A 24,873-nucleotide genomic window follows, 5' to 3' on the forward strand; every position below is an offset into this window, starting at 1 on the left:
TTTTTGAGGCATAAACACTTTTGGACTGTATGGTATGGAGGGAGGGCCAACTTGGGCGATCATCCCCATACAAAAAATTTTTTTTTGGCATCAAAAAAAATTTCTTCTACTTTTATTCTTATCAGCACACTATACCGAATAACGGACCCCCACTTTTTTTGTTACACCCTGTAGAGTTTAGAACGAACACATATCGAAATCAACACATATAGAATATATGTATACTTAGCCTTCGAAACTCATGTACACAAAGGCAGGTACTATGCTTAGCTTTGAGGAATTCGTGAGGTTATTTAAGGTAAGACGTAGGTAATTTCCTCCTATAGTTATTAAAGGTAAGAAATATCCACCAGCCAACCGAACTCACCTATCGCTGTACGCACCAGAGGAAGAGTCCGGCATGAGACGCGCCATCTCGCTCTCGGACCTGGCCGCTAAGCCGCTACCGGCGCCTAGGACGCAAGGTCTGTGTATGTCGATACACGGTGGTGGTGGTGCTATGTAATACTAAAAAGTTGCTTATTTTAGGCTAAGATATAAAAAAAAAACTCTGACTACGGAGTTTGACAGAAAAACTAGGTAGATGGCGATTTGGCGCCATATGTTTTGTGATAACCGAATAGTGAATATTACGCGAAACCCTGCGTAGGGTACCACTACCACAATCTGAGGGTCTATCGCGAAACAAGAAAATCGAGATTTATCGTTATATAACATCTCTTTCACTTGCATATTCGAGCGATAAAGAGGCAGATAGCGAAATTTTAAATTCGCTTTTCCCGGTAGGTCCTCTGTAAACAAACCGCCTTGATGCAGTTCACTGATTTAAACTTTCACGGTTTTTACTCATTATTATTTACTAAAACGGGACTTAGTCGCGTAAAATTAAGTTTCAAATTTACCTCCGACGTTTCGAGGATGGCGTTGTCACCGTGATCTCGGAGTTAACGTTCGTTTATCGATAATCGTTTTAAAGTTAAGAAACTTATTTTAACACGATTAAGTCCCGTTTTAGTAAATAAAAATCTATTTCAGTTGTCAGATTCGACGCACGAATTCTGCTCTTAATAACTCCTGTTGGTAAATTGAAAGTTATTGTGAAGGGATTTAGTAGATTTGCTTGGTGGTGGTGTACTTTAGAGGAAAGCTAATTGTTATAAACTAATAGTGGAAGGTAAGTTGGTTAAATGGGTCCTACTAACGTATACAGGGTGCTACAAAGTAAAAAATCGTAAATTTGTTAATTTCTTCGTAACCGCTACACCTGTTGTTATGATACTTTATATACTGGTTCTACATACCCTAATGCATATGTACATTTCGGCGTTGTCCAATAACCTGTATAACGGTAAATGTATCACTGTCAAAGATCAATTCTTACGTTCATCATCATTAACTTAAGAGTTATTCTCTTGTCGGTGGAGTATCTTCCAGCTTTCCCTATCCCGCGCCAGCTCTTTGACTTTTTGATACGACACGACCCCTACTTTTTCTTTCACTTGATCTAAAAAGCTGCGTCTGGGTTTTCCTCTACCCCGCTTCCTTCCTATCCGCCCCTCCAGGATAGTTTTAAAGAAGTAGTCGTGTCGTATTAAGTGTCCAATCATTTTCCCGCGTCTATTTGCAATAGTGTTCAGAATAGCTCTTCTTTCACTCACTCTTCTTAGCACCTCCTCATTCGTTATCCTGTCTCTCCAACTAATGCCTTCCATTCGCCTCCAGCACCACATTTCATTACATCACCACAATTCTTACGTTAGTCCAACTATAAACATGATTAGGAAACCTGATGATTTAACGATAAACCTTGTTTCTATATATTATGCCAGATACAAATTCGTTCGATTGCCCCAATCTGTCTGAACTATCTTTCATTTTTAGTACAGAATTGGTACAAAAACAGGATCGGTAGTAAATTGGGCAATTCAACTGTTATTTTGGTATCAAGAATATAAAAACAGGGCTTTTTTAGGTAAAAAGGGTATAAATTACATGTATTTGCATGTTTTTCTGTGGTGGTTTATTAGCTTCTTCATTGCTTTTTACTAATAACTGCTCTCATTAAGCTTTCACGCTTCTTTTAACTTATTGTAATTACTTAGATAGCACTTTACTGCACTCAATTATTTTTAGTATTACATATTTATAAGTAAAAAATTGGAGTAAGAATAATTTGTAGATAGGTATATTCGTTAGAAGTGTTAGATTAGAACCCTAGTGTGATTATGATGTATGTACTCGTAAAAAAGATGGCGCTGCTGACAAAACTGAAACTGTTGTCAATCATACAATACTTGTAGCAGCGGCGAGTACTCTCTGCTAGGCTTAAGGGCCCGTTATCGATTTTAGTCGCAAAAATGTAAAATTTATAGATCTTGTCGCAAAAATTGTACACCTTTTGATACGTAATAGAAATAACAAGTACTGGTTTCTATTAGCACGTCTTCTCATCTTGCCGTTTTACAGATCAATTTTTTGAAAACAGACTCACTAAATTAGTAATGATTTTTTTTCTGATGCACGTTTAGGTAAACTCGCGTAAAGCACTGATTTTGTCGCTCTTATTTGTAAATTTCGTAAAGTTTGGACGGCTAAAAATTGTAATTTTGTATTACACATATCCTGTACTCCACATTTTACAGAATACATTTTTATTATTATGACTTTGAAGTAGTGTAAATGAAAGTTAGACGAAATCAATTTTCTCCAGAAATTACTTCAAAACAAGTGACAATTTCTCTGAAAATCGACTTAATTTCAATGTAATTTTGATACTTAAACAATCTTCAACATTTGCAGAAACTGTTCTTATACATCAATTTGTATAATTTACCACCATGATTTTTTGATGATTTTTTTAAAACTGTCCTAAGTTCATTTGCTGTATAATATAAACTGCACGATTGTTATTCGTAAAACTTGACAAATCTTTTTATTTTTTTCTCTCACAAATGACAAAATGACTGATAGGGACAACCAGACGTTTATTAATGCCATTAACATTTAAATTATTTGTAGCAGCGGCAAGCAAACCCGTAGCTTCTGCTAGTCCCGGGAAGAGCCCAAGCGGCTTCGCCAGGCCTGCGCCAAGATATACCTCGAAATCTAATATGACGAGAAGTAGCAGTGTTGGGGTTTTGAACCAGGTAAGAATATTTTTAGTAGCGTTCTTATTTTCGTTCTAGCCGATCATTGACCTCAAAAATGGTGACAAATGTGATTTTTACGGTTCCGTACCCAAAGGGTAAAAACGGGGACCCTATTACTAAGACTCCGCTGTCCGTCTGTCTGTCACCAGGCTGTATCTCATGAACCGTGATAGCTAGACAGTTGAAATTTTCACAGATGATATATTTCTGTTGCCGCAATAACAATAAAAACTAATAAGTACGGAACCCTCGGTGCGCGAGTCCGACTTACACTTGGCCGGTTTTTTTTATATATACTCGTATTGATCCAGTTGACCATTTGCGGGTGATGTCCAATTTTAACTAAAACGTGTCTTATAAATTCAATGTCAATTATAGTAATTTTACAACTCTTGCGATTTTATCATCTTCCTTGGGCTGGCTTGATTCATTTCATCTCGCTACGTACACCTGGGGTCTCAGCAACCTAATCGCAAGCGAAATATTATTATTAATATTTGGAGCCTTACGTGTCCCACTGCTGGGCAAAGGCCTCCCCCAATTTCTCCACAGATCTCTGTCCAATGCTGTGTCTGGCCACTCCTTCAAAAAGGAGTCTAGTTCATCCCGCCATCGCCGGCGGGGTCTGCCAAGTCCCCAATTTGAGTTTTCGAGCTATTTTGCCCCACAACTCATTCGGCAATCGGCAGACGTGACCAGCCCAGTCCCATTTTAGCTTGGCCGCCTTCCGAGCTACATCAACGATTTGGGTTTTGGAGCGCAAAGTGGTGTTCCGGACTCGATCCACCAATTTGACACCTAATATGCTACGCTCAATGGCTCCATACGCTCCATACGCTGCGAAATATTAAGCTAAGAAAAAATTAAAAGTGGAAAACCACTCCAATACTTGGAAGTCCGGTAGCCGTTTAAGAAGTATAACACTCTTACGGGAGATGTCGCTAGGGCCTTCCTAAGGCTTATATATGGTGAAAATATTCGTTGTATTGAGTAAGGTCTTGATAGCCTAGATGGAAGAGCACCGGGCTAGCGATCAACTCCAATCCAAGACAGTGAATTTTTTCACTTTTAATTTGTTTCTAAGCTGAGTGTTTTCTCCTAACAACTTTTTATGATACTTTCAGAGCGACTCAGAATCCGATCCTGCGCCGTCAAGAACCCGCGGTGCGGGTCTGATGCGGCCCACGATTAGTTCTATGAACAAACAGGCCAGCAACAGCCGACGCAGGCCGCTACCCAACGCTTATAGCTCAGGTCAGTACGATAAAAAAATTATAGGAAAATTACGTCTAGATTGTGAATAAAGGACCATTGTCAAATGTATGGAGCCTGGTCCAAAACCCAACAGAAATGAGAGTTAGGTAATTAGATAGGTATTTCTATGTACTTCATTTCGTTCTATGGGCACCAAGCGGAATTCCGTTGCAGAACTAAGATATTAGCATTTTAGTCAAAATTTCGTCACTCTTATTACCGTGGCAATAGAGGCCAAGTAAGTAAATTAATTGCTGCAGGGCAGATGTTCGCGCACCACCGGCCGGCAAACCGTTCGCCCGGCGATGGACTCTATTGCCTAAGTAATAAGAGTGGCGACATTTTGACTTAAATACCAATATCTCAGTTCTGCAATGGAATTCCGCTTGGTGCCCATATAACGAAATGAAGTACATAGAAATACCTATCTAATGACCTAACTCTCATGTTTTTATACCATTTTGACGCATAGTCCTTTAATATTAGAAGGAAAATAAAGTCTAAACACACAATTCAATAGTATGATTTGTAATATACATGAAAAAGCTGATAATTTTTTTGCGATTTCGGGGTTTATCGCATAGTAAAAAATGTTCAGTATGACTTACATATTTAACACTTAAAGTAGCAAGTATTTAACTCTTTAGTTTGGTATCATAAATTTACAATTAAATATTCAAATGCAGACTATCTGCATCTTCTCAAATGATTTTTACGCCTAAGACGGTAATCTATGCTAGACGCTATGTGTCTGACAATGGCACGCGCCGTAGCACGCGCTCAGACTCAATGGCACACAATGGCCGACCGCTCGCACAAAAGGATTATTGACTTTTGTTTAACAGATTACCGTCTTAGGCGTAAAATCATTTGAGAAGATGCAGACTATAAATGTGTTTTATAACGAGTAATTGATCCATCCTACCATTATAATGCACTTGTAGTGCAATTGGCCACTGCTTGGCAACCTAGCGGATTCTGTTTTTTTCTAACAAGTATAATTAGAAAGAGACAGATGACGCGAGCCGGGAATAAAATGTAGTATTTAGGATCGAATTCAATTTGTGACTAATCAAAAACATGAAACAAAATAGCAGTAAAACATTTTTGTGGTCGGCGCGATGTTTTCAAATGATACGAGCGTTTGTATTGAACCAATTTTATGGACATATTTCTATAGGAGTTCCAGGAGATTATCGTGGCATCTCAGGTGACTTGTACCAAATAATGCCACCAAAATATACTTTCATTAGTCACGAATGATTAACAGATTGAATTCGGCCTATTCGTTTATTTTAACAACACTACCAAACTAAATTCCTTGGGGAGTTGTTTACAAACATTTTTTGTATATATATCAACGCTCTGGGTCATGAACATAAAGCTAAAGTTGTCTCTTCTGTTTCCAAAATTTATGGAAGCCTAATTGATCAATGTGTATATTATTGGCCAAATGTATCCCCGATGTGGTCAATGGGCCCGATAGTATGTATAAAATTTGTGGGCATGTGTTTCGCCAAAGTAAACTTAAGGTGGTTCGCTTGCCATACAAAAAACAATTGCGTTTTATTAAGTCAATACACACTTACTATATAAATATGTGCGCATCTATCTACTTTCGAATATTCGTTTAAGCTATATTGATAGTAAAACTTTGTTTTATACAGAAATCACGCAAAAAACATTATTTTAGTGTTACATTGTTTAAAAATATAACGTATTTTTGCGTGATTTCTGTATAAAACAAAGTTTTTCTATCAATTTCGCGTAAACGAATATTCGAAAGTAGATAGAGTGTGAGCAACATAAGTCTGCAACGATTTTGATAGCACACGCGGTGCAAGTGTTATTTTAAACGTCAAACTTCTATGAAATTATAACGTATAAATAACACTTGCACTGAATCTGCTATCAAAATCGTTGCAGACTTATCTTAGTCTCTGTCATATTTATGTAGTAATAGTGTGTAATGACTGCAAAGCGAACCACCTTAACTATTCTATGACTATTCACGCCTATTCTTAACTCATGTACGATTTAAATTAGACGGATATCCTATACTATAAAATATAGTGTTGTAAGTTTGGTGGTGTCGTTAATAACGAACTTTAGTGCTAGCCCAATAACCCACAGCTAAGTAGACCTACACATTTACTAACAGTTTCGCTGTCGACGGCCGCCCAAGAAGAGTCCAGCTCCGAAGCGGAGGACAAGCCAGGGCAGCCCCGACCGAGGGCGGGCAGCATCGATGCTCGGCGTATTGGTAAGTCGACCATTTTTTCAAGCTTTTATTTAACTTGCGATGTATGTTCGGGTCAAAATTTGCAAGATTAATCAGACCCACTTCCCATTATTCGATGGAGCTGCAACTTCACATACATATGTTGTACCATAATATTGCGTTGTCGTCCCAACTTGACAATGCAATATTATGGTACCATCGAGCTGACTGCACACGGAGGTGGCTAAAGGAACTGTGATAAAACAACTCAACCTAATTGTATTTGGGTTTTATAAAATTGTCTCGATAAATATTAGTCGCCTGTTAAAAGGAAAGTACAGTCAGCAATTAAAATTGAACTTATGCGGTTATTACACTGATGCGGATTCGCTCGCTGCTCCCATATGCTCACATATGTGACCAAGACAGCGTTATTGTACGTCCCGCTCGCACACCAGAGCGGCGTGTGGATCCATATCTAATGTGAAGACCGCCTAAAGCTTTCGTTACAATTTGGTGCCGTGACCAGGATATTTTGAGGTTTCATTCTTCCTCGACGCATGCGGCGGCGAGCCTGTGCCCAAATAAATACTAGAACATATGACAATATCGTAATAAAATTGTATTGAATGGGAATTTGACAAGCGTTTGGTTTCCATGAGCTTTTACGTTACCTAATAATATTAAAAAGTTACTGTAAATATTTCTTTGACATTAATCGCTTGTATTTTTGCTCCCTGGCACGTCTATTTTAACTCAAACTCAAAGTGTTCTTGTTAGAGTTACTATGGCGACTGCATCATTAGAACAAATACCCAAACGAAGTGAAATGATATAATTTCGATATTTTTTTAATAATGGTGTACTATTCAGGTCGGAGCGGCTCGGAGCGTGACCTATCCGCGAAAGCGCGAGAAGTTACGGCGCGGCTAACTCAGCCCTCGAGCCGGCCGCGTGGCAAAACTGACCCACCTACCCCAGACCCGCAGCGTGAGTTCATTTAAATAATAGTTTTACAGTACATATGGTGCGACTTTCTCGCACTAGTGCGTAAAAGTGCACTATTCGTGCATATGTCGAAAGTTTAAAGGGCCATATGTATTGTAAAACGTTGTACGATACAAGTGGGAATAGGTAATTCGCAACTCGTGTCGATTTAAAACACTTCCTGCGGTCGTGTTTTAATTTAAAGAAAGAAGAAGAAAAGAAAATACATTTATTTAACGCCACAACAGATTACAGATTAGATTTATCGCCACTCGTTACGAATTTCCTCTTTTCCGCACTTGTATCGTAAATAACTATTTTTTTATTACCTTAAGTGAAGGAAAGTCCCCGAAAAGTGGAGGTCTGAACTAGAGTTACAAGGTCGATGTATGTGTCTTTGTCACCTGGTTTTATTGTCAACATTTTTTTTAATTTTAGTGTCATCGTCCCAGCTATGCTCAGCTTTAACTGAGCAGTTGACGCGCACAGCGAGCAAGGTCGTCCAGTTGTACCGGAGTCTTAGGCAAGAGCCGGGCGCCGCCGCTGACATTAGTGGTAAGAGAATTGATTAAAAATCCTTTTCTGCCCTCCGGCCGGAAAACGTAAACTTTCATCCCGCTGCGCTAAATAAAGTTGCCACTTTTCGGCTCCGTCGAACAGAAAAATAGTATACACACCTCGGCCAATAAATAAGAAAGCCTCAGATCACACATTTGTCGACCTCGGCTTCGCTTCGTCTGGCAATTACGCGTATTCTGAGACATTTCTTACTTTACTGCTCGGTATGTAATATAGTATTTTAGTACAGGTTCGTATTAGAACGAAATTGCATGGTGATGATAATTGTTGGCGATGCGCTGTTTATATCTGTAGCTAGTTATGTTTTACTTATAAAAAGCATTGTCTTGTTAAATTAGACTTTAATTGCTTAGACTTAAGGCTGAAAATTGTTTGTATCATATCTAATGTAACTCGTTGCTATGTGCCGCCAGGCAGTCCGCTGCTGGCCGCGAGCCTATGCACATACGCTCTCGTGACATTTTTTGTAATTGTGTGTTTTCCGAAATACATCTTCGTGTTAGAACGTCGGCCTTTTCTTCATACGAACCTCATACAGTCAACAATAATAATGTTTTATTTTGTCTTCATCAGGTATAGAAGCAGCAATTCTAGAAACGCAGAAAGTCCTCCGCGGCGCCGTCACACAGAACGGGGATGCGCCCAGCAGCCTATCATCCACTGAGGGGGAGTACAGGGGGATGAACGTTGATAGTGCGAGGCAGAAACTGGAGCACCTTGTGTCTAAAGGTACGTTGAATATAAACAGGACTATAGACCATCCACACCAAGTTTGCACCGACTTTGCATGGACAAAGTGTGATGTCGCTCGTCGCTACCCAAAACGTAAACGTAATAAGAACCGTACACTGAAGTCCGCTATACCTGAGAAAAATCATTTGTGCGATGCAGAAAGAACCGGCCGAGTGCGAGTCGGACTCGCGCACCGAGGGTTCCGTATTTTTTAGTATTTGTTGTTATAGCGGCAACAGAAATACATCATCTGTAAAAAATTGTGTCTAGCTATCACGGTTCATGAGATACAGCCTGGTGCCAGACAGACAGACGGACAGCGAAGTCTTAGTAATAGGGTCCCGTTTTTACCCTTTGGGTACAGAACCCTAATAAAAAAGAATTAGTGGAAACGGCGGAAGTAGCAGAAGGGGGGCTTTAAATGATTTTGGTGAAGGTGTAGCCATTCTATTAGATTATTATTGGAATATTGCGAAGGTATCTCCTTTGTATTTTGTATTTTAGGTGATTTATTTCTATAACTATTATTAAGGATCAATTTTCTCTTCACAGAATCCAACAACATGTCCATAATGGAACAATACAGCGACATACTCCTAAACATGATGCAAAGCAAGATGGTCAACCAGTTCTCGCAGAGCCCTCAGTCACTACCACCGCGCGAACCCGGGGCAAGCAGCTAGTATATGTAGCGACATAACATGTGATATAATATACCAAGAAACGTGTAAAAACGACCTTCAAAAACGCCACCTACTGGCGAAAGTTAGTACTAAACTTTTTAGGACAGCTCGCGCCATCTATGATGAGTCGGTGCTAAACTTTTCAAGACAGGTCACGCCATCTAGTGGATCTGATGTACGTGAGATTATGTTAAGACTAATAGTCAGTAATGCCATCTAGTGGTGAATACTTGGTACTATACTAAATGTGAAGGTGATACAACTGGTTGGACGCTATCTGGTGGTGAGTAGTTGGACAATTATAAGTGTGTTTTAGCCTGTGATGGAATTTAAACTGTTTATTTAGACCTTCTGTGTCGCTTTGTGAATACTTTTTACATAAAATTACACTGGTCATGGTGGTCCTAGAATGTCAATACATAGTTGGAAATCGGCCTAGAGTATTTTTAATCTTTGCTTGAATTAGAAATGACGTATTAAGTATTATATCTAAATCGACAAGAATGTTTATATACTTGGACCGCAACGCCATCTTTCGGTTTGGTTATGGAAGTATATTGCAACGCCATCTAGTGATTTGATTATGAAAGTCGTCCAAATAATGTTTTAGTTGTAACCAGGGCATTGTATGTTCGTGTCAATTTTGCTAAAAAAATATTTTAGGACTAATATTGTGATTGTGCGGCGTCCATTATTTAGTTTACATTTGACATTACATATTTATTGCATTTCATTATATTCTTTCCAGTATTAGCCTTTTTTAGATTTTTATTAGAAACTGTTTTTTTTATATTATACTGTTATAATCAAAGAGAATTTAAAATAGAGGCGTATTGTTTCGACACATGATTAAATCTTTTCGAGCGATACCTTTGGCCTGTACTCGTGTAGATGGCGACACCTGTTGATAACAAATTTAACACATCCGTGAATGAACAAGGATCAAAGTCAAATGGAGTTTTAAAAGTTTTAATCGTGTGTCGAAAGATGGCAGTAAATGTACTGTGGCTACAAAATTTACTTTGACAATACGCCTCTATTCTAAATTATCTTTGGTTATACATAATACAACGCCAGTCGAGATAACTCTAATGTGTGTCTAAAATGTCCAATACGCATAGATCAATTCAACAACGTACACTCCTTTGACCGAAAGGATCTGTTGAAGAGTTAATGAAGAAACCCACAGTGCTATTGTGTGGCCAAAATCCGGTACGGCAAAAAAATCGAGAAAACTGCGTCATCGCTAGAGATTGGGAGTGCAAGACAATGTGCTAGTGTAATGTACAATTAGAATGTGCTAGTGCAAGCTAGACAGCCAACTTAAGAGACAGGAGTTGTCATTTCTCCATACAAACGTACTCGACTTTTTCATCCGTGGTTTTTGAACCTAGAGCAATGTTTTTCTCAACACAGGTTATTATCTGTTATCTGTTTTATCTGTTTTGATATTTTTGGTTTTTAAGGCGCTAGAGCACTTCAAATATTCGCAAAACGGCCTAATTTACTAGGCCGCAAAGAGAAGCATGGCATTCAAAACTGACATATTTTAGCCTAAATAGCAAAACAGTCCGACACAGATAATTTCATTGCCATTTACATCTCAAATGGTTTGGAGATGGTTTGGACACGTGGAAAGAATGAGTGAAAGAAGGCTAACAAAGAGAGTGTATTAGGGAGAGGTAGAAACGGGAGTTGGAAGGGGCAGACCTCGGCGGACTTTCTATGATCAGATCGGGGAAATCCTGAAGAAAGGCCAGGTCAAGAGCACCCTAAACCGGCGAGCGTGTATGAGGAATGTTATGAAAGTGAAGGAAGCGAAAGAGGTATGTCAGGATCGTAGCAAGTGGAAATCCGTGGTCTCTGCCTACCCCTCCGGGAAATAGGCGTGATTATATGTATGTATGTATGTATGTATGTTACATCTCAAAATTTCGTCACATTTGGTTAAGTTTTGGAGGAGGAAACAGTCGAGTACGAAACATCGATTTTCAGATTTTTACGCAGGATTTTTTGTGCCTAACCTGGCGTTGTCCTTATCGCACTAGTTTTAAGAGCCGCTTCCGTTAGCGATACGGATATATTCACCTAAAATATATTAATAACGGGTCACTCGCGTATATTAAGTCGAAAAACGCTAGACATGTTTCACTCGGTAGCGAGGAGTGTCATCAGGAGCTTGCGTTGACGGTGACGGACCGGCGCAGACTGCGGGCTGCAGCCCCGTGAGTGACCCGTTATTAATATATTTAATATTTCTGTGTCTCACGGAAGTTTTGTTATTAAAATTCACCTAAAATATTTAAATATCAGCTTCCGTATCCTCTTAATCATTAACGACTCTCGCAAGCACATAGGGTTTGGCCCTACAATAATAATAATAATAACTCCACGGCCGAATTCGGCCACGGCGACTGCTGTCAACTCCGTTGCTGTCGCTGGTGTGCTCGCAAGTGGCTGATGTAGCCGATCTTGTTACTAAAAGTTCGCGAACATTGCGGGCATGTGAGCACACCATTAACAAAGTTATAGGGTATTGCCGCGGGTGGTCTGGCTTTTGTTCTATCGCGCTTGGCATCAAGCTCTAAGCGCCGCTGAGACTCAAAATCGGTTATCTTGGCATTTATTGCAGCCCGCCATTCCGTACGCACGGCTGCCTGCTGCTCCCATCGCGAGCCCTACAATAGTACTTAACTGGACATTATATGGTGAAAATAAATTTTAAATATTTAAAAACATTGGACGCTGCCTACCACATGACGTATATTGGAGATTATTCGTCATGTGATGGAGTAACAGATTTGTGAAACTGACATTTTATTCTGCGGTAAAATTTTAAGTTTTACAAGTGTGAAATACTAATTTTGTTTTAATAGCATAACAAGGAGATTTGTACGATAATGACGCCACCATTTTATTTCTTATACGAGGAATACCTATAAGTCTAAAATTCGATATATTTTTTTGGAAACCTTTTGTTTTTTTTTCTGTGACTTGTCGTAATGTTAGAATTTTTTAAATTAACCGAATCAAGTAATTTTCGTATAAACAATTAACACATTTTTATTTTCATTATTTATAAATAAAAAATAGACATTTATTTAAAGAAAAATATAAATGACATCACACCCCCAAAAAGTATTAATTTATTTATTTATAAGTTTTTTTTATTAACACAAAATGCACGTTTTTAACGATTGTATCCGAATTCCGAATCCGTTTGATACTGCAGGCGCTAAATGTCAATTCAATAGATTTTGCAAAATATGTGAAACTGACGCTCAAAATTGACTAAAGTGACGGGGTAACTTTAGCCAATTATCTGTAAGATTCAATAAGATATTTCTATTAGTAAAACTGTCATATAGTTTTATTGATAGCCGTAGAGATATCTTCATTTGAATTTAAGTATAATTCATTAAAATGGTGGCGCCATCTAGGCTTAGCCCTGTATAACCATGTGAGATACTTAAACTAAAAAAGACATTAAAAATCACTTTTAGACATTTTAAAAATCTTAAGCTATTATTTGATAAAATTTATTGTTTTTAAATGTTATTTATTCCGTTCGTTGTTAAATTGTATATTTTAAATTGGTTTCTAAATTGTTTTTAAATAACGAATTTAATCAGTTAAAAAAAAGGAATATCCGTCGCCATTTTTAGATAGTATTTATATTTGCATTTATTTATCATTCCAATTATGTTTTTATTAAGTATTCTTTACAAATGCACAAAACCAAGTAAGAAACGAGTTTTTTTGCGATTTTAGCTTTTAAAAAATCAAGATTTAAGAAAAGTAAAAGGTACCCGTCATTACAAAGTACCTCTTTCTGTTTTTGTCAATAATAACTATTTGTAACTGCATCTTTATGCCAATATTATCTCTTTATGACAAACAACAAAGAGGTACATACTGTCTAAGAACAATACATAAGAGTGTGAACTACATGTGTGTCCTATGTAGGGAATTAACGGAATTGTGAATTTTAAACCTCCTATTATAAGGGTGTAAATATTAAAAATAAGTGACAACTGTACATTTCAGCCGCTTCACAAAACTTAAATTATGACTAAGCCAATTTCTTAATTATTTGAGCGTGTTTTAGAAATGTGCTCAAATATATTATTCTATAAATAGTGCTTAGGTTATTCACTAGATGGCACTAGTATTTTTGTATTTTTTTAAACTCTTTTAGCTGCCACTATGATGTATTTTATTTTACGCAAAGTCTTACTTTATATCTTTACTTTTGTTTTTATATTCACTAGCGCCACCTTTTGTCGAATAACTAGCACTATTTTTTTTCTGTTATAAGTACGACAAATAGCACAGTCTACGCCTTGTGTACCCTAAATTGAACCTTACATCCCATTAATAAGGTTTAATTTTACTAAAGTCAAACTTTTCAAGTCCACTTCTGAAATGGGATTGGTTCCTTTACATCGGCAACATTGATATAATTAAAGGTTATATGTATCAAAACACTGAATTGTAAATATAATCTTATTGCCGAGCCATAGAGCTCAATTTGTAATGATTGGAATATGTTTCTTGCGTCCAAGTACTAGGAGTGAATTGTCAAACTTATTATTAAATTGCATGTGTGTAGAACTAAAGTCGTTGGCGTGGCGTGAAACGTGATTTTACCGACTGATATCAAAGAAATGGGGTTATGGTTATGAATAATTATTATAAGACAAATAATGGTTTTATTAATCTTTCAGTTTGACAGAACTTAGTACATAAAATTCGAATATTATGTGTTCCGTTCTACGTCCAAGATCTTGACTGAGAGCGTACCGCCGCCGTTGACCGATAGATGCCGCTAGTGTCTATGTAGTCTATATGCTAGTGTGTATGAATATGTGTTACATATTTTTTGACAATAAATAATACATATCCTTCTTCCTAATTTATGTTGTTTGTTGTAGTTGTTTTTGGAAGTCAAGTATTTTTTTAATCTTTAACACTATATTAAACTTTTAAATATGGTTTTAATTTTATTTATAAAGAAAATCTTAAAAAATAATAATATTTAGTTACATGTAAAAAATCCGCAACGCAGGCTTCGTCAGGTGGCTACAAATGCAAATCAGCAACATGCTTCGTCCCAAAAATACCAATGATGATATCCGCAACAGGCTTCGTCACTTTTTTTTTTGTTTAAATAAAATAACCGTCACGAATCGCACCTGGTTCAAATGTCCCCATTACGCTGGCAGCGTTACCGCGCTGAATGGCCAACGAGATCTGTTGGACCAGGTACGATCCGGACCGAGGGTCGCACCCCCTGTCCCTCAGCCGCCGACCCAAATCCCTCACCTCCCTATATTAAACTAACATAAAACATATATATCTTCCAATAACGAATTATTAAAAAACATAAAATTTCGGCTGCATTTACAGTATTTAATTAATTAATGATAACACATAAAACTGATATCATTACCGCAGCCATAAAATCGAAATAAACATATCTAATGTATTTGAGATCCCACTTCTGAAGTCTGAATTACAATCGGAATAGTTTTTGTCATAACCCACTTCTTATTTGAGTGGTGTTCACGTTTCAAACCGCGCCACCAGGTTGGCTGTGAGTCGTCTGAATTAGCCTACAATGCACATTTCAATTGTATCTTGCAACGCCCTTCTTGCAAAATGTAGAAACATACCACTTATATAAGTTACGCAAAAATTGTCAGCGTTTATTCGGACTGTGGACTGGAGTCACAGGGCGGACATCAAAAATCACTTGCGTTTCTAAGTGTGAACGGCACGTCTGTACACGCGGCATGCGTTATTGTGTGAGTAAGTTGCTTAAAACCAGTACTGAGCAACCGGCAAACGGCCGTCAATCTGCTGTCGCGGAGCGAGGTCATTCGAATCAGGGCGGGGCGGTGAGTGGCCGTTCTGTATGATAATACTATTACTTATTCTGTAGTTTAAATTCAAAAAAATCACGAAAATGGTAAACAAGCGTAGGGCCCATTTAATAGTTTTTTTAAAACAAAACTCTCATAAGCGCAGACTTTGCTGTAACTTATAAAAGTGGGAATAAGTCTTATTCGCTTCATAGACCTAGTAAAGGTAATACTGTAAAGACAAGTTCATATTTGAACTAAATCTATTTTATCCTAATACAGTACTAAATATAGTACAAATCTAATCTGAATCTTGCCCTGTTACGAACGTTCTAATTTCCAAATCATGCCTTCATAAGTATGGATGGTATAGAAAGGATGCCAATCTCTTATGGCAGAATTGTTGCAAAAGTGACCGCTTTCAGCTTTAAATAATAGTTCCTAATCTCTCCGGTGGCGCTAGTTAGGCTCTGGGACATGAGTATAACATGAACCATATAAGGCAACAAATAACCCGACCAAATTACGTAGGTTGTTTTTGGTAGTATTTCGGTGTATGGTGGCGCCGCCTAATTACTGTTTTTTGATGGACACTTTTCATACATAGAGATTTGGCTCCTTTATATAGTCTCCATGTTTATAAGGTTTAAAAGTCATTTTAGATTTGTACTATAATTAGTTAATTATATTTCGGACCTAGGGATCTATGGAACGAATAGGCAGTGAACGCGACGCAATTTCAATACTAACTTTTGTATAAAGGGCATATTAATAATTTAATTATTAACATTAATTATCTGATAATTAACTCGTAAGTGTCGATTAACGTCCGTTGGGTCAATGTTATCGTAGTTCATAAGTGTTTTTTTGCAATTTTCGTCACAATTTCTAGTATAAGCTGTAGTGGGTAGTTGCTTCGTTTTATTGATACCAGATTTCAAAATACCCTCAAAACATTTTTTGTAGATCAAACTATAATTAATTGTGTGCTTCCAAATTCAAAATTTAGTAATTGACGTTTCTAAATTTCTGGAATATTACACACATTTTTGAGATTTAGTATTTTGCTCTGGTATTCATAAAATGGTGGGTAGCTTGCGTGCGTAAATGTTTTCAGGGTTATGTTACAATTTGATATATTTCATTGAATGTGAAACCCTAAAAAATGTTAATCTTCATAATGTCACTAAACAACCCCTTTATTCTCTTAAGGCCCACTGTCCTTCCCGTAGTACTAATTACTTCAATATAATTTAAACCATTTTCAATTGGAACAGTTGCATTTCTTTTGTTTCAATCGATTTCAAAACAAAAGAAATTCAACCATATTTTCTTCATTATTGATTTCAAATTCAAATGGCATTTTTTTTTGTATGGATGGCCTTAGGTTACAATAAAGGGGCCAACTATGCAACAGACTCTTTTAGAATACAAAAGTTCACCTCCTCGCCAATAGAGGCGCTTCAAATATAATTAATTTCCTATTTTAGGAAAATACTGAGTGTAAGGAAGTCTGTGTACTATATGTGGGTGCCAAAACAGTCTTCCATTCTGAGTACGTAAAATATGTGTGGAAACTCAAATAAAACAACTGAGTTACGTCAAGTTTTAACATTTCCCTGATAATTTTACATTGTACGTAACCATCTTGTAGATATGTTTTTTATTTAATGTTCAAAAGTGTAATGCCATTTGCGGAAAAGACTAATGTTATATATTAATGAATACGATATTATAATTATTATTCAACAATTTTGTGTTTTATTATACCCTTGTTGGCAATAAAAAACCCATCGTCCTGTTGAAAGGACACAACATTTTAGTAATTTTTATTTTTAATAGTTATTTGTTTTACAAGGGACAAAATGATTGTTTAACCGCTCGTGCTCGTGCTAATATAATAACCCGAGCAAGCGAAAGATTCCAAAATTGAACCGCGATCGTAGCGAGTGGTTCGAAAAGTGGAATCTTGAGCGTTGCGAGGGTTTCAAGGCACGAGGGTTAAATAAATTTTGCCACCGAGTGAAATACAAAATTATTCACCATACCAAAGCGAGGAAAATACTAACTGTAAAAAAATCAAACATAATCAAACCAAATCAAATCCAAATGAACGTTATTAAATATTTATCATTCAAAATCATCATTTAAAAGTCAAATATAAGGAAACAACTCAAAATTTGCATCAGTTTGCTACACATGTGGATAAAATGCAACTTTCTCATCAGTTTTTGAACAAGAGCGCCTTTACTAGCTGGTGTGGTGAAAAATAATTCCATTTCGAATACGAGGAAAGTAAAATGAATGTGTTTTTTTAAAAACATGACTAAGTATACAATTTTATAGTAGACTTATATTGACCGGGATATAGACCGTGATTACCTTTTGTATTATTTGTGTCGAAATATCGGGAGCTCACAAATAATACAAAAGGTAATCACGGTCTATATCCCGGTCAATATAAGTCTAGTGAAACTAACCGTGAATCATTCAAAACTCTAATTTTATAGTATTTCTTGAGGGTACTTCCATTTAACAATTTTGGCAAAAGTATCGTTATTTATGGAATGGAGAGTCAAATATCAGACTGGAAATTGTATAACAAATCCATTCAAACTCAATTTTCAATTGCTTGTCGTAAAAATATTAAAAAAATCGTATTTCGAACGTAAAATGCTCTAGTGCAGACACGTGTCATTTTCTGTACACCTTTTAGAACAACAACGACCCTCTTTCAGAGCATGAGAAATGAAAAATAATTTTACGAAGCAAAAATGTCATGTTTCGACCATGACCTTATTATGTTTCAACTAGCAGTGAGATGGTAAATAAATGGTAAAAATAAGGAAACTGAAAAAATTCGAATCGAAAAAAACGTTTTTATTTTATTTTATATTTATATTCTTATAAATAAAATTACTTATCACCACGCTATCTGGGCTGGTCCAAGTCATCGTCGTACGTGACTTCAGCCTCTGCTTCAGCTACTTGCAGCAAGCCAGCTCGTAGTAACAACTCCAGCAGCGGTCGCCGCCGCGTCACGCGTTGTCTGTATGCTGCCGAACGAATTTCTGCAATGACAACATAAAAATATCAAACATTTATTTCAGACCAACATAAAATTGAATACACCTCTTTATTCAACTTAAGCGTGTAAATTGTCATAGTCACCATTTAAACGGCAAAGTTTTGAATTACATATTTGGCTTGGGTTGGTTGGTCAGATGGAAAGATGTAGTGCTAAAGGACATGAGTGAGTGCAAGTTATTCGAGCTCGATGTCGTGGACAGGGCAAAGTGGAGAAGGTTAACCTTTTGGACGCCAATGACGGATATATCGGCACCGCAACATAGACCTACGTGCATGTGCATAAAGTTCAATTTCAGTTTTGACATTTCGGTGACGTGGCGTCCGAGTGACAGCTTTTGTGTTTGACACGGCGTCGAAAAGGTTAAGCAGGAAAGCTGACCCCACCACCATGTGGCAATTGTGGCATAGATAGCTAGGAAGAGAGAGATTTGGGTTGGTCAATTGGTCACGTCTCCCATGACGCCCGTATGTATATAAAAATACGGGTTTTTTATACTACATCGATGGCAAACAAGCATACGGCCCGACTGATGGTAAGCAGTCTCCGTAGCCTATGTACGCCTGCAACTCCAGAGGAGTTACATGCGCGTTCCCGCCCCTAACTCTCCGCATCCTCGTTGAGTTCTGGCAACCTTACTCAGCGGCAGGAACACAACACAATGAGTAGGGTCTGGTGTTATTTGGCTGCGGTTTTCTGTAAGGTGGAGGTACTTCCCCAGTTGGGCTCTGCTCTAGATCTGGAATGACATCCGCTGTGCTGTGCCCTACCACACAAAGTGAGATGACATTCACAATGCCCATACGTACCTCTCTTTTGGACGTACTTTAAGGACATAGGTACCCGGGTCCAAACGGGTATAGAAATGGGACTAATAAGTATAAGTACTTACTGATAGGCTGAAGGGGTTTGGTGCGCATCTGCGGCCCAAACTCGTACATGACCTGAAAATCGGCGTGGCTGCCGAACCGGAAGCCAAAACCCACGCGGTGGTCCTTGCCTGCAAACGATAATATGTGTACTCTATGAAGCTATATGAATCAAACAACAATAACTATATGAAGTTCCTACTTAGTTTTAAGTACCGTCAACCGGGGTGAATAGGGATGGTTGGGGTGAGTAGGGACCAAACTTAAAAGGTGATTTACCTGACCATTTCTTCAAAAATACCCACACAAATTGGTAACATAGGTAAATCACATTTTATGTTAATAATATCTCCAAGACATTAATAAATTTGTTGCAATATAATTTTAAATTACAATGTCTTAACCATTGTCATAAGACCTAGTTTATATAATGATTACATTAATACTAATACCTAGCATACCTACTTTAGATTTAAGACTATTGCTGTGCCCTACCAGGGTCCATGTGAAACCCACTATGTATGTACCACCAAATGTAAACCATGGATGCAATAAATAAATTATGAATTATATGTTTTGTCTCTATTCACCCCAGCCATCCCTGTTCACCCCGGTTGACGTACTTAATTTAACTTTTTCATTTCTTAGCTACTTATAGGGATGGAAGAGATAGCTTTTTAGCGATATCTGCGAAACCACCTACTGTTTACCTCTGTTCTTATGTTACCTATTATATGTGTTCCATTGTATATTTAATTTGAGGTGGTGCAAAGAGAATTTGTAATGTAAATGATTATATTTAAACCAAGCTAGGTTGGCAGCTATTTTGATAACCCAGACGGTGATGTGACCCACAAGTGTTATTTAAATCTTTCACAGAGGTTTGACGTTTGAAATTACACTTGCACACTGTATCAAATCCCTGCCAACTTAGCTTGGTCTAACTCTTTGAGGTTCTTATAGTTAAGAAGCTATATTTTGCAAGTTAAATATGATTATATTGCGCAACTTTTAATTTAATTCTTTATTTCTTCTTCTTCAGTCGGTCCCTCAATACTGAGGATCGTGACATCATGTCCTTCTGCTGAAGACCAGCAGAAGTATTCTTTATTTACATACAAGATATAAACAGTGGTACAGTACGCACTCTAACGCCCTGACAATAGAGGCGTGTTCAGATATTGTGAGCACCTCGGCCGCTCCGATATATCTGATGGCGACTGTACTACGTAAACGAAATTAATATAACTAGCTTAAATCTAAAATAGGCCCTTGAGGCATTGATATCAACCCCGAAAATGCGAAATAACGTTGGTGTTACCAGCACGAAGCGGTGGTGAGAACCCGTAGATGCCGATGAGCGCCATCGGCACGTCTTCAGGCACTATCAGGAACATGCCTTCACTGTCTATTATACCTGTCAACAAGTATAGTTATTTGTGCAACAAGAGAGGAAAGTTGGTCTTTCTTGCGAGTGTTTATTTTGAGTCCCGAAAAAGCGAATATTATATAATTGAATCACGAGCGAAGCGAGTGATTCTAAGTTACCCAGGTAGCAAAATGACGTCAGCGACGTCATAATGACGGCATTATTACGTCATAATAACGTCACTGACGTCATAATGACGTATAAATGCTACTGGGGTAGAATCTTGAGCGTAGCGAGTGACTCAAAAACACGAGATGTAAAATAACTTTGCTCTCGTGTTGCACATATAATTTTTCACCTCAGTAGTGGTGAGAACATATAGGTTAAAATGTATTTCGAATTACCAAAGAGGATATAATAGAATAGAGCGGTACTATCATAGTAAATTTTGTAACCACAGTAAATTCACTGTCATCTATCGACACACTTTAAAATTAAAAATAAAGATTTATAAAAATACGATAAAATGTATTTAAATATTGATAAATGATTTTTTTCTTATTTGCATAACTTTTTTTTTATGATTTTGACCCATGTTCTTTCCCTGATATGCGTTAACATTGTTAAATAACAAACGAAACCGTCAACGCCCTCTATACGAGAGTATGCCAAAGGTTGTGGCGCCATCTGATCGAAAATCAAATTTTCGTGATTTTCGAGGCACGTTTTTGCCTTAGACTGTATCTATTGTAGGTAGCATGACGCTACATCTGTCGTTTTGTTTTGGAAACTACTTGCTTGTCAGTCATGTCTAGTTTGTTTGTTTGTTTAGTCGTGTCGTATATATAGTGTGAATTGATTCACGCAATTACGGTTAGATGACGGTTTAATAAAACACATGGAACCTTTTTTGGACGGCGATATTTTCGATATTGGCAGGTTACAATTGCGTTGAATTTTGAATTTCAATTCTGATTCGGAAAGAGAAATTTGTTTTCTTCGGGGTACTTCAGATGGATTTTGGGATTGACGTGTAAAGATCTGTTTGTGATATGTTAGATTTTTTTCCTGGTTTTTTTCGTCAAAGTTAACCTTTTAATCTAGAGGAACGTTTTCTTCTGAGGTTGCTAATAACAACTTCGAGTGCGCTTTACTTCCCGTCGTTCCGCGGCCTTGTTGGCCGCAGTTGCCTGCAATAGGACCTTTTTTTAAGGCCACCGTGGAGCAGTGCTCCGGTGGTGCGTGGTGGCTGTATCAACGACAGGGCGCAGCCGCCGACGTGCAGTCGGCAGTGGATGGTCGTCGACCCCATCAGTCAGCGGTCAGGTATCAGACCCACGGAGGAGACGAGCCCGCATACTGCGTGGTTCGATAGCGTTGGTTGGCCGAACGTTTGCTTTGGAAAGGAACTAGCAGACCCACGGAGGACACGAGCCCGCATACAGCGCGGTTCGATAGGTCACGGTACAGCTTCGGTTGGCCAAACAAATTGTCATCGTCTACGGAGCTTGAATATTTTTTTAACGTATTGGAATCGGTTCCCGTTTAATTGTTTTTTTTTTCCGGTTCATTGTTATTTTTTGTGCAATATTTCTTTTAATTCTGAAAAGCCGCTGTTATCCGTATTCCGCATTTATTTAAGGCATTGTTTTTTAAAATTCTAATTGCCCCTAATTGTCAGGCGAAACTAATATTCGGTAATAAATTTAGGTACCTATCACCCGTTGAAACAGCCATTATCGTCCATAATCTCCATCTCATTAATCCATTTCTTTCCTTCTACAGCTAAATTTATACGCCGTTATCTTTCGCACGTACACCAGTTCACGCCAGTGCGGAAAGCGGACCGTCAGAAAAACAATTTGTTTTGGTTATATTAATTTTTTAAACTCCATGTGTAGATTTTTTTAGTGACATTCGGAAGTGCTTATCAAATTATACGTGTTGTGCAGAAGTATTTGTTTTACTGCACTATCTATTACGGAGTTATATCTACCTTTGGAATTACACAGAATAATACAGAGAAAAAAAATACGAATTTATAATAGTAAAGTGATTTGAAATTGTGAAGTGGCAGTTCATGGCCTTAACTAAATTAAAAAGCTACTTTGTTTCACTCCCTAGAGTGACGAAAGTAGGCTTGTTTGAGCTGCTGAGGTGAAAAATATATACTTATTTATCTAAAGATTTTTTAAATCGCCAACCATACTTAAGTATAATAGGTATATTATATTATATTATAAAAACTGCATTAAATTATGATAAAAACTTACATGCAAAAATTATGATAGATATGCACACACCAAACTTCATTATACTACACAATTTTTTAATAACTAATAAAATTAGACAGAACCAGCTATTTCACCAACTGGCTAGATAATGTCGCGACTATATGGCTAAGTTCATAAAAAAACCTATTGTTGGCAATTGAGAGAAATTCTCACGGGTTAGGCGAAGGGACTTTATAATTATCTTAGCAATTAACAAATAGCTAAAAAACGTACAGTTCGGGTAAAGGCAATCACACGTGATAGTATTTTTCTAAAAATAATTGACCGAAGGAGAGAAGGTCTCCGTTTTCTTGGGCAAAAATGCTTTCATATGTCCGGATATCCGGCTGTTTTTCATTACAAAGAAAAGACCAAGATTTTAACCTATAACGTAGGAAATAGAGTTAATTTCGTTTTGTTTTAAAATTGAACGAAACAAACCAATGCAACTCTGTTCCAATTTAACATAATTTAAACATCGAACTTAATAAGTAGGTACTATAGGTTCTACCTAATCTACCTATATACCTTACCCCATATATGCCCAAAACTTATTTTAGCTTCTTCTTGAGGTTACGTTACAAGCTCTGCCTCCTGCTAATTTTAATGATTATGAGCGAGTTTTATTCAGTGGGTCGAAAACGACCCAATGGGCATATATGGGTTAAGGTGGGATTCCATCAGTGTGCGGCACTGTGCGGCACAAGCATTTTTGTACTGAATTACACTGGTGAAATCCCGCCTTTAAAGGATGACTCACGTTACGTTAGACCGGGCCGTGACCGTTTTCTATGGAAAGCATCACGTGATCACCTGTCATGTCATAGAAAAGTAAGCGCCAGAAGCTCCGGCCCGGTCACTGGTCTAACGTGAGTCATCCTTAAGACGCTACAGATCGCATTTTTCAACTATAACATAAAGTAACTTATACTAGAGCGGTACTGTCATAGTAAATTTTGTAACCCCAGTAAATTCACTGCCATCTGTCGACACACTTTAAAACTAAAAATAAATATTTATAAAAATACGATAAAATGTATTTAAATATGGATAAATCATTTATTTATTTGCATTAATTATTTTTATGATTTTGACCCATGTTCTTTCACTGATATGATGCGTTAAAATTGTTAAATAACAAACGAAACCGTCAACGCCATCTATACGACAGTAAGCCAAAGCTAGTAGCGCCCTCTGAACGAGAATCAAATTTTCTTGATTTTCGAGGCACGTTTTTTCCTTAGACTGTATCCATCTATTACGGAGTTATATCTATCTTTGACTATAATTAAAGATTTCTTTGTCGAATCAGTTTTTAGAAATTGTTCAAAAATGTTATGATCATTCTTTTTTATCTCCCATCAACAGACCTCTTTTCGATTTCGAGTACACAGTACACAGTATACACTGAATTAACAAGGTTAAACATGATTTCACGCATTCATTGAATTTAAAATAAGCAAATATTCATTCATAGGTCATTCATATTCACACAATCACAGCTTATTTTAACCACTGGATTGATCTGCATAACCCTAAAATCCGTGGATCGCCATTTCTACAGTAGAAAAATACGGGAAGCTAATTGAAATCATAGTTATTTGTTATACAAGGGTGCAAAGTTGTATTTTACCCTCGAGTGTTTTAACACACGAGAAGTAAAATACATTTGCACCCGTGTGTAACACAAAACTTTTCCCCTCACTATAGCGAGGAAAGTGCAACATCCACAGGCGTTAGATCATCTTCATCAACTGGAATCACTCATTTTTTTACGATATTATAACAAAAAACTCTGGAAATTC

At 37.4% G+C, this 24,873-nt stretch overlaps 2 protein-coding genes across 4 annotated transcripts in view; one reads left to right on the top strand and one right to left on the bottom strand.

Annotated features, from left to right (window-relative positions):
• Window positions 1-17,221, top strand: part of LOC134753493 (mitogen-activated protein kinase-binding protein 1) — a 130,941-nt gene extending 113,720 nt beyond the window's left edge. For 2 of the 3 annotated variants that reach the window (XM_063689370.1, XM_063689371.1), the window contains exons 4-10: window positions 3,019-3,146; window positions 4,274-4,403; window positions 6,565-6,666; window positions 7,498-7,614; window positions 8,050-8,166; window positions 8,764-8,919; window positions 9,475-17,221. In XM_063689370.1, coding sequence (XP_063545440.1) covers window positions 3,019-3,146; window positions 4,274-4,403; window positions 6,565-6,666; window positions 7,498-7,614; window positions 8,050-8,166; window positions 8,764-8,919; window positions 9,475-9,605 — 881 coding nt within the window. In that variant the 3' untranslated portion in view covers window positions 9,606-17,221. Of the gene's footprint in view, window positions 1-353; window positions 465-3,018; window positions 3,147-4,273; window positions 4,404-6,564; window positions 6,667-7,497; window positions 7,615-8,049; window positions 8,167-8,763; window positions 8,920-9,474 lie in introns of all 3 variants that reach the window. The other variant, XM_063689372.1, reaches the window with a different exon arrangement.
• A 1,179-nt stretch (window positions 17,222-18,400) lies between these two features.
• LOC134753465 (uncharacterized) lies at window positions 18,401-20,827 on the bottom strand. Its single transcript, XM_063689339.1, has 3 exons — window positions 20,748-20,827; window positions 19,450-19,557; window positions 18,401-18,540 (listed from the first exon to the last, which is right to left on the bottom strand). The coding sequence occupies exons 1-3, from the start codon at window positions 20,821-20,823 to the stop codon at window positions 18,401-18,403; spliced, it is 324 nt and encodes a 107-aa protein (XP_063545409.1). The 5' UTR covers window positions 20,824-20,827.
• Between the last annotated feature and the right edge of the window lie 4,046 nt (window positions 20,828-24,873).

This window comes from Cydia strobilella, chromosome 27 (genome assembly GCF_947568885.1).
Source record: "Cydia strobilella chromosome 27, ilCydStro3.1, whole genome shotgun sequence".
NCBI classification, from domain to species: Eukaryota; Metazoa; Arthropoda; class Insecta; order Lepidoptera; family Tortricidae; genus Cydia; species Cydia strobilella.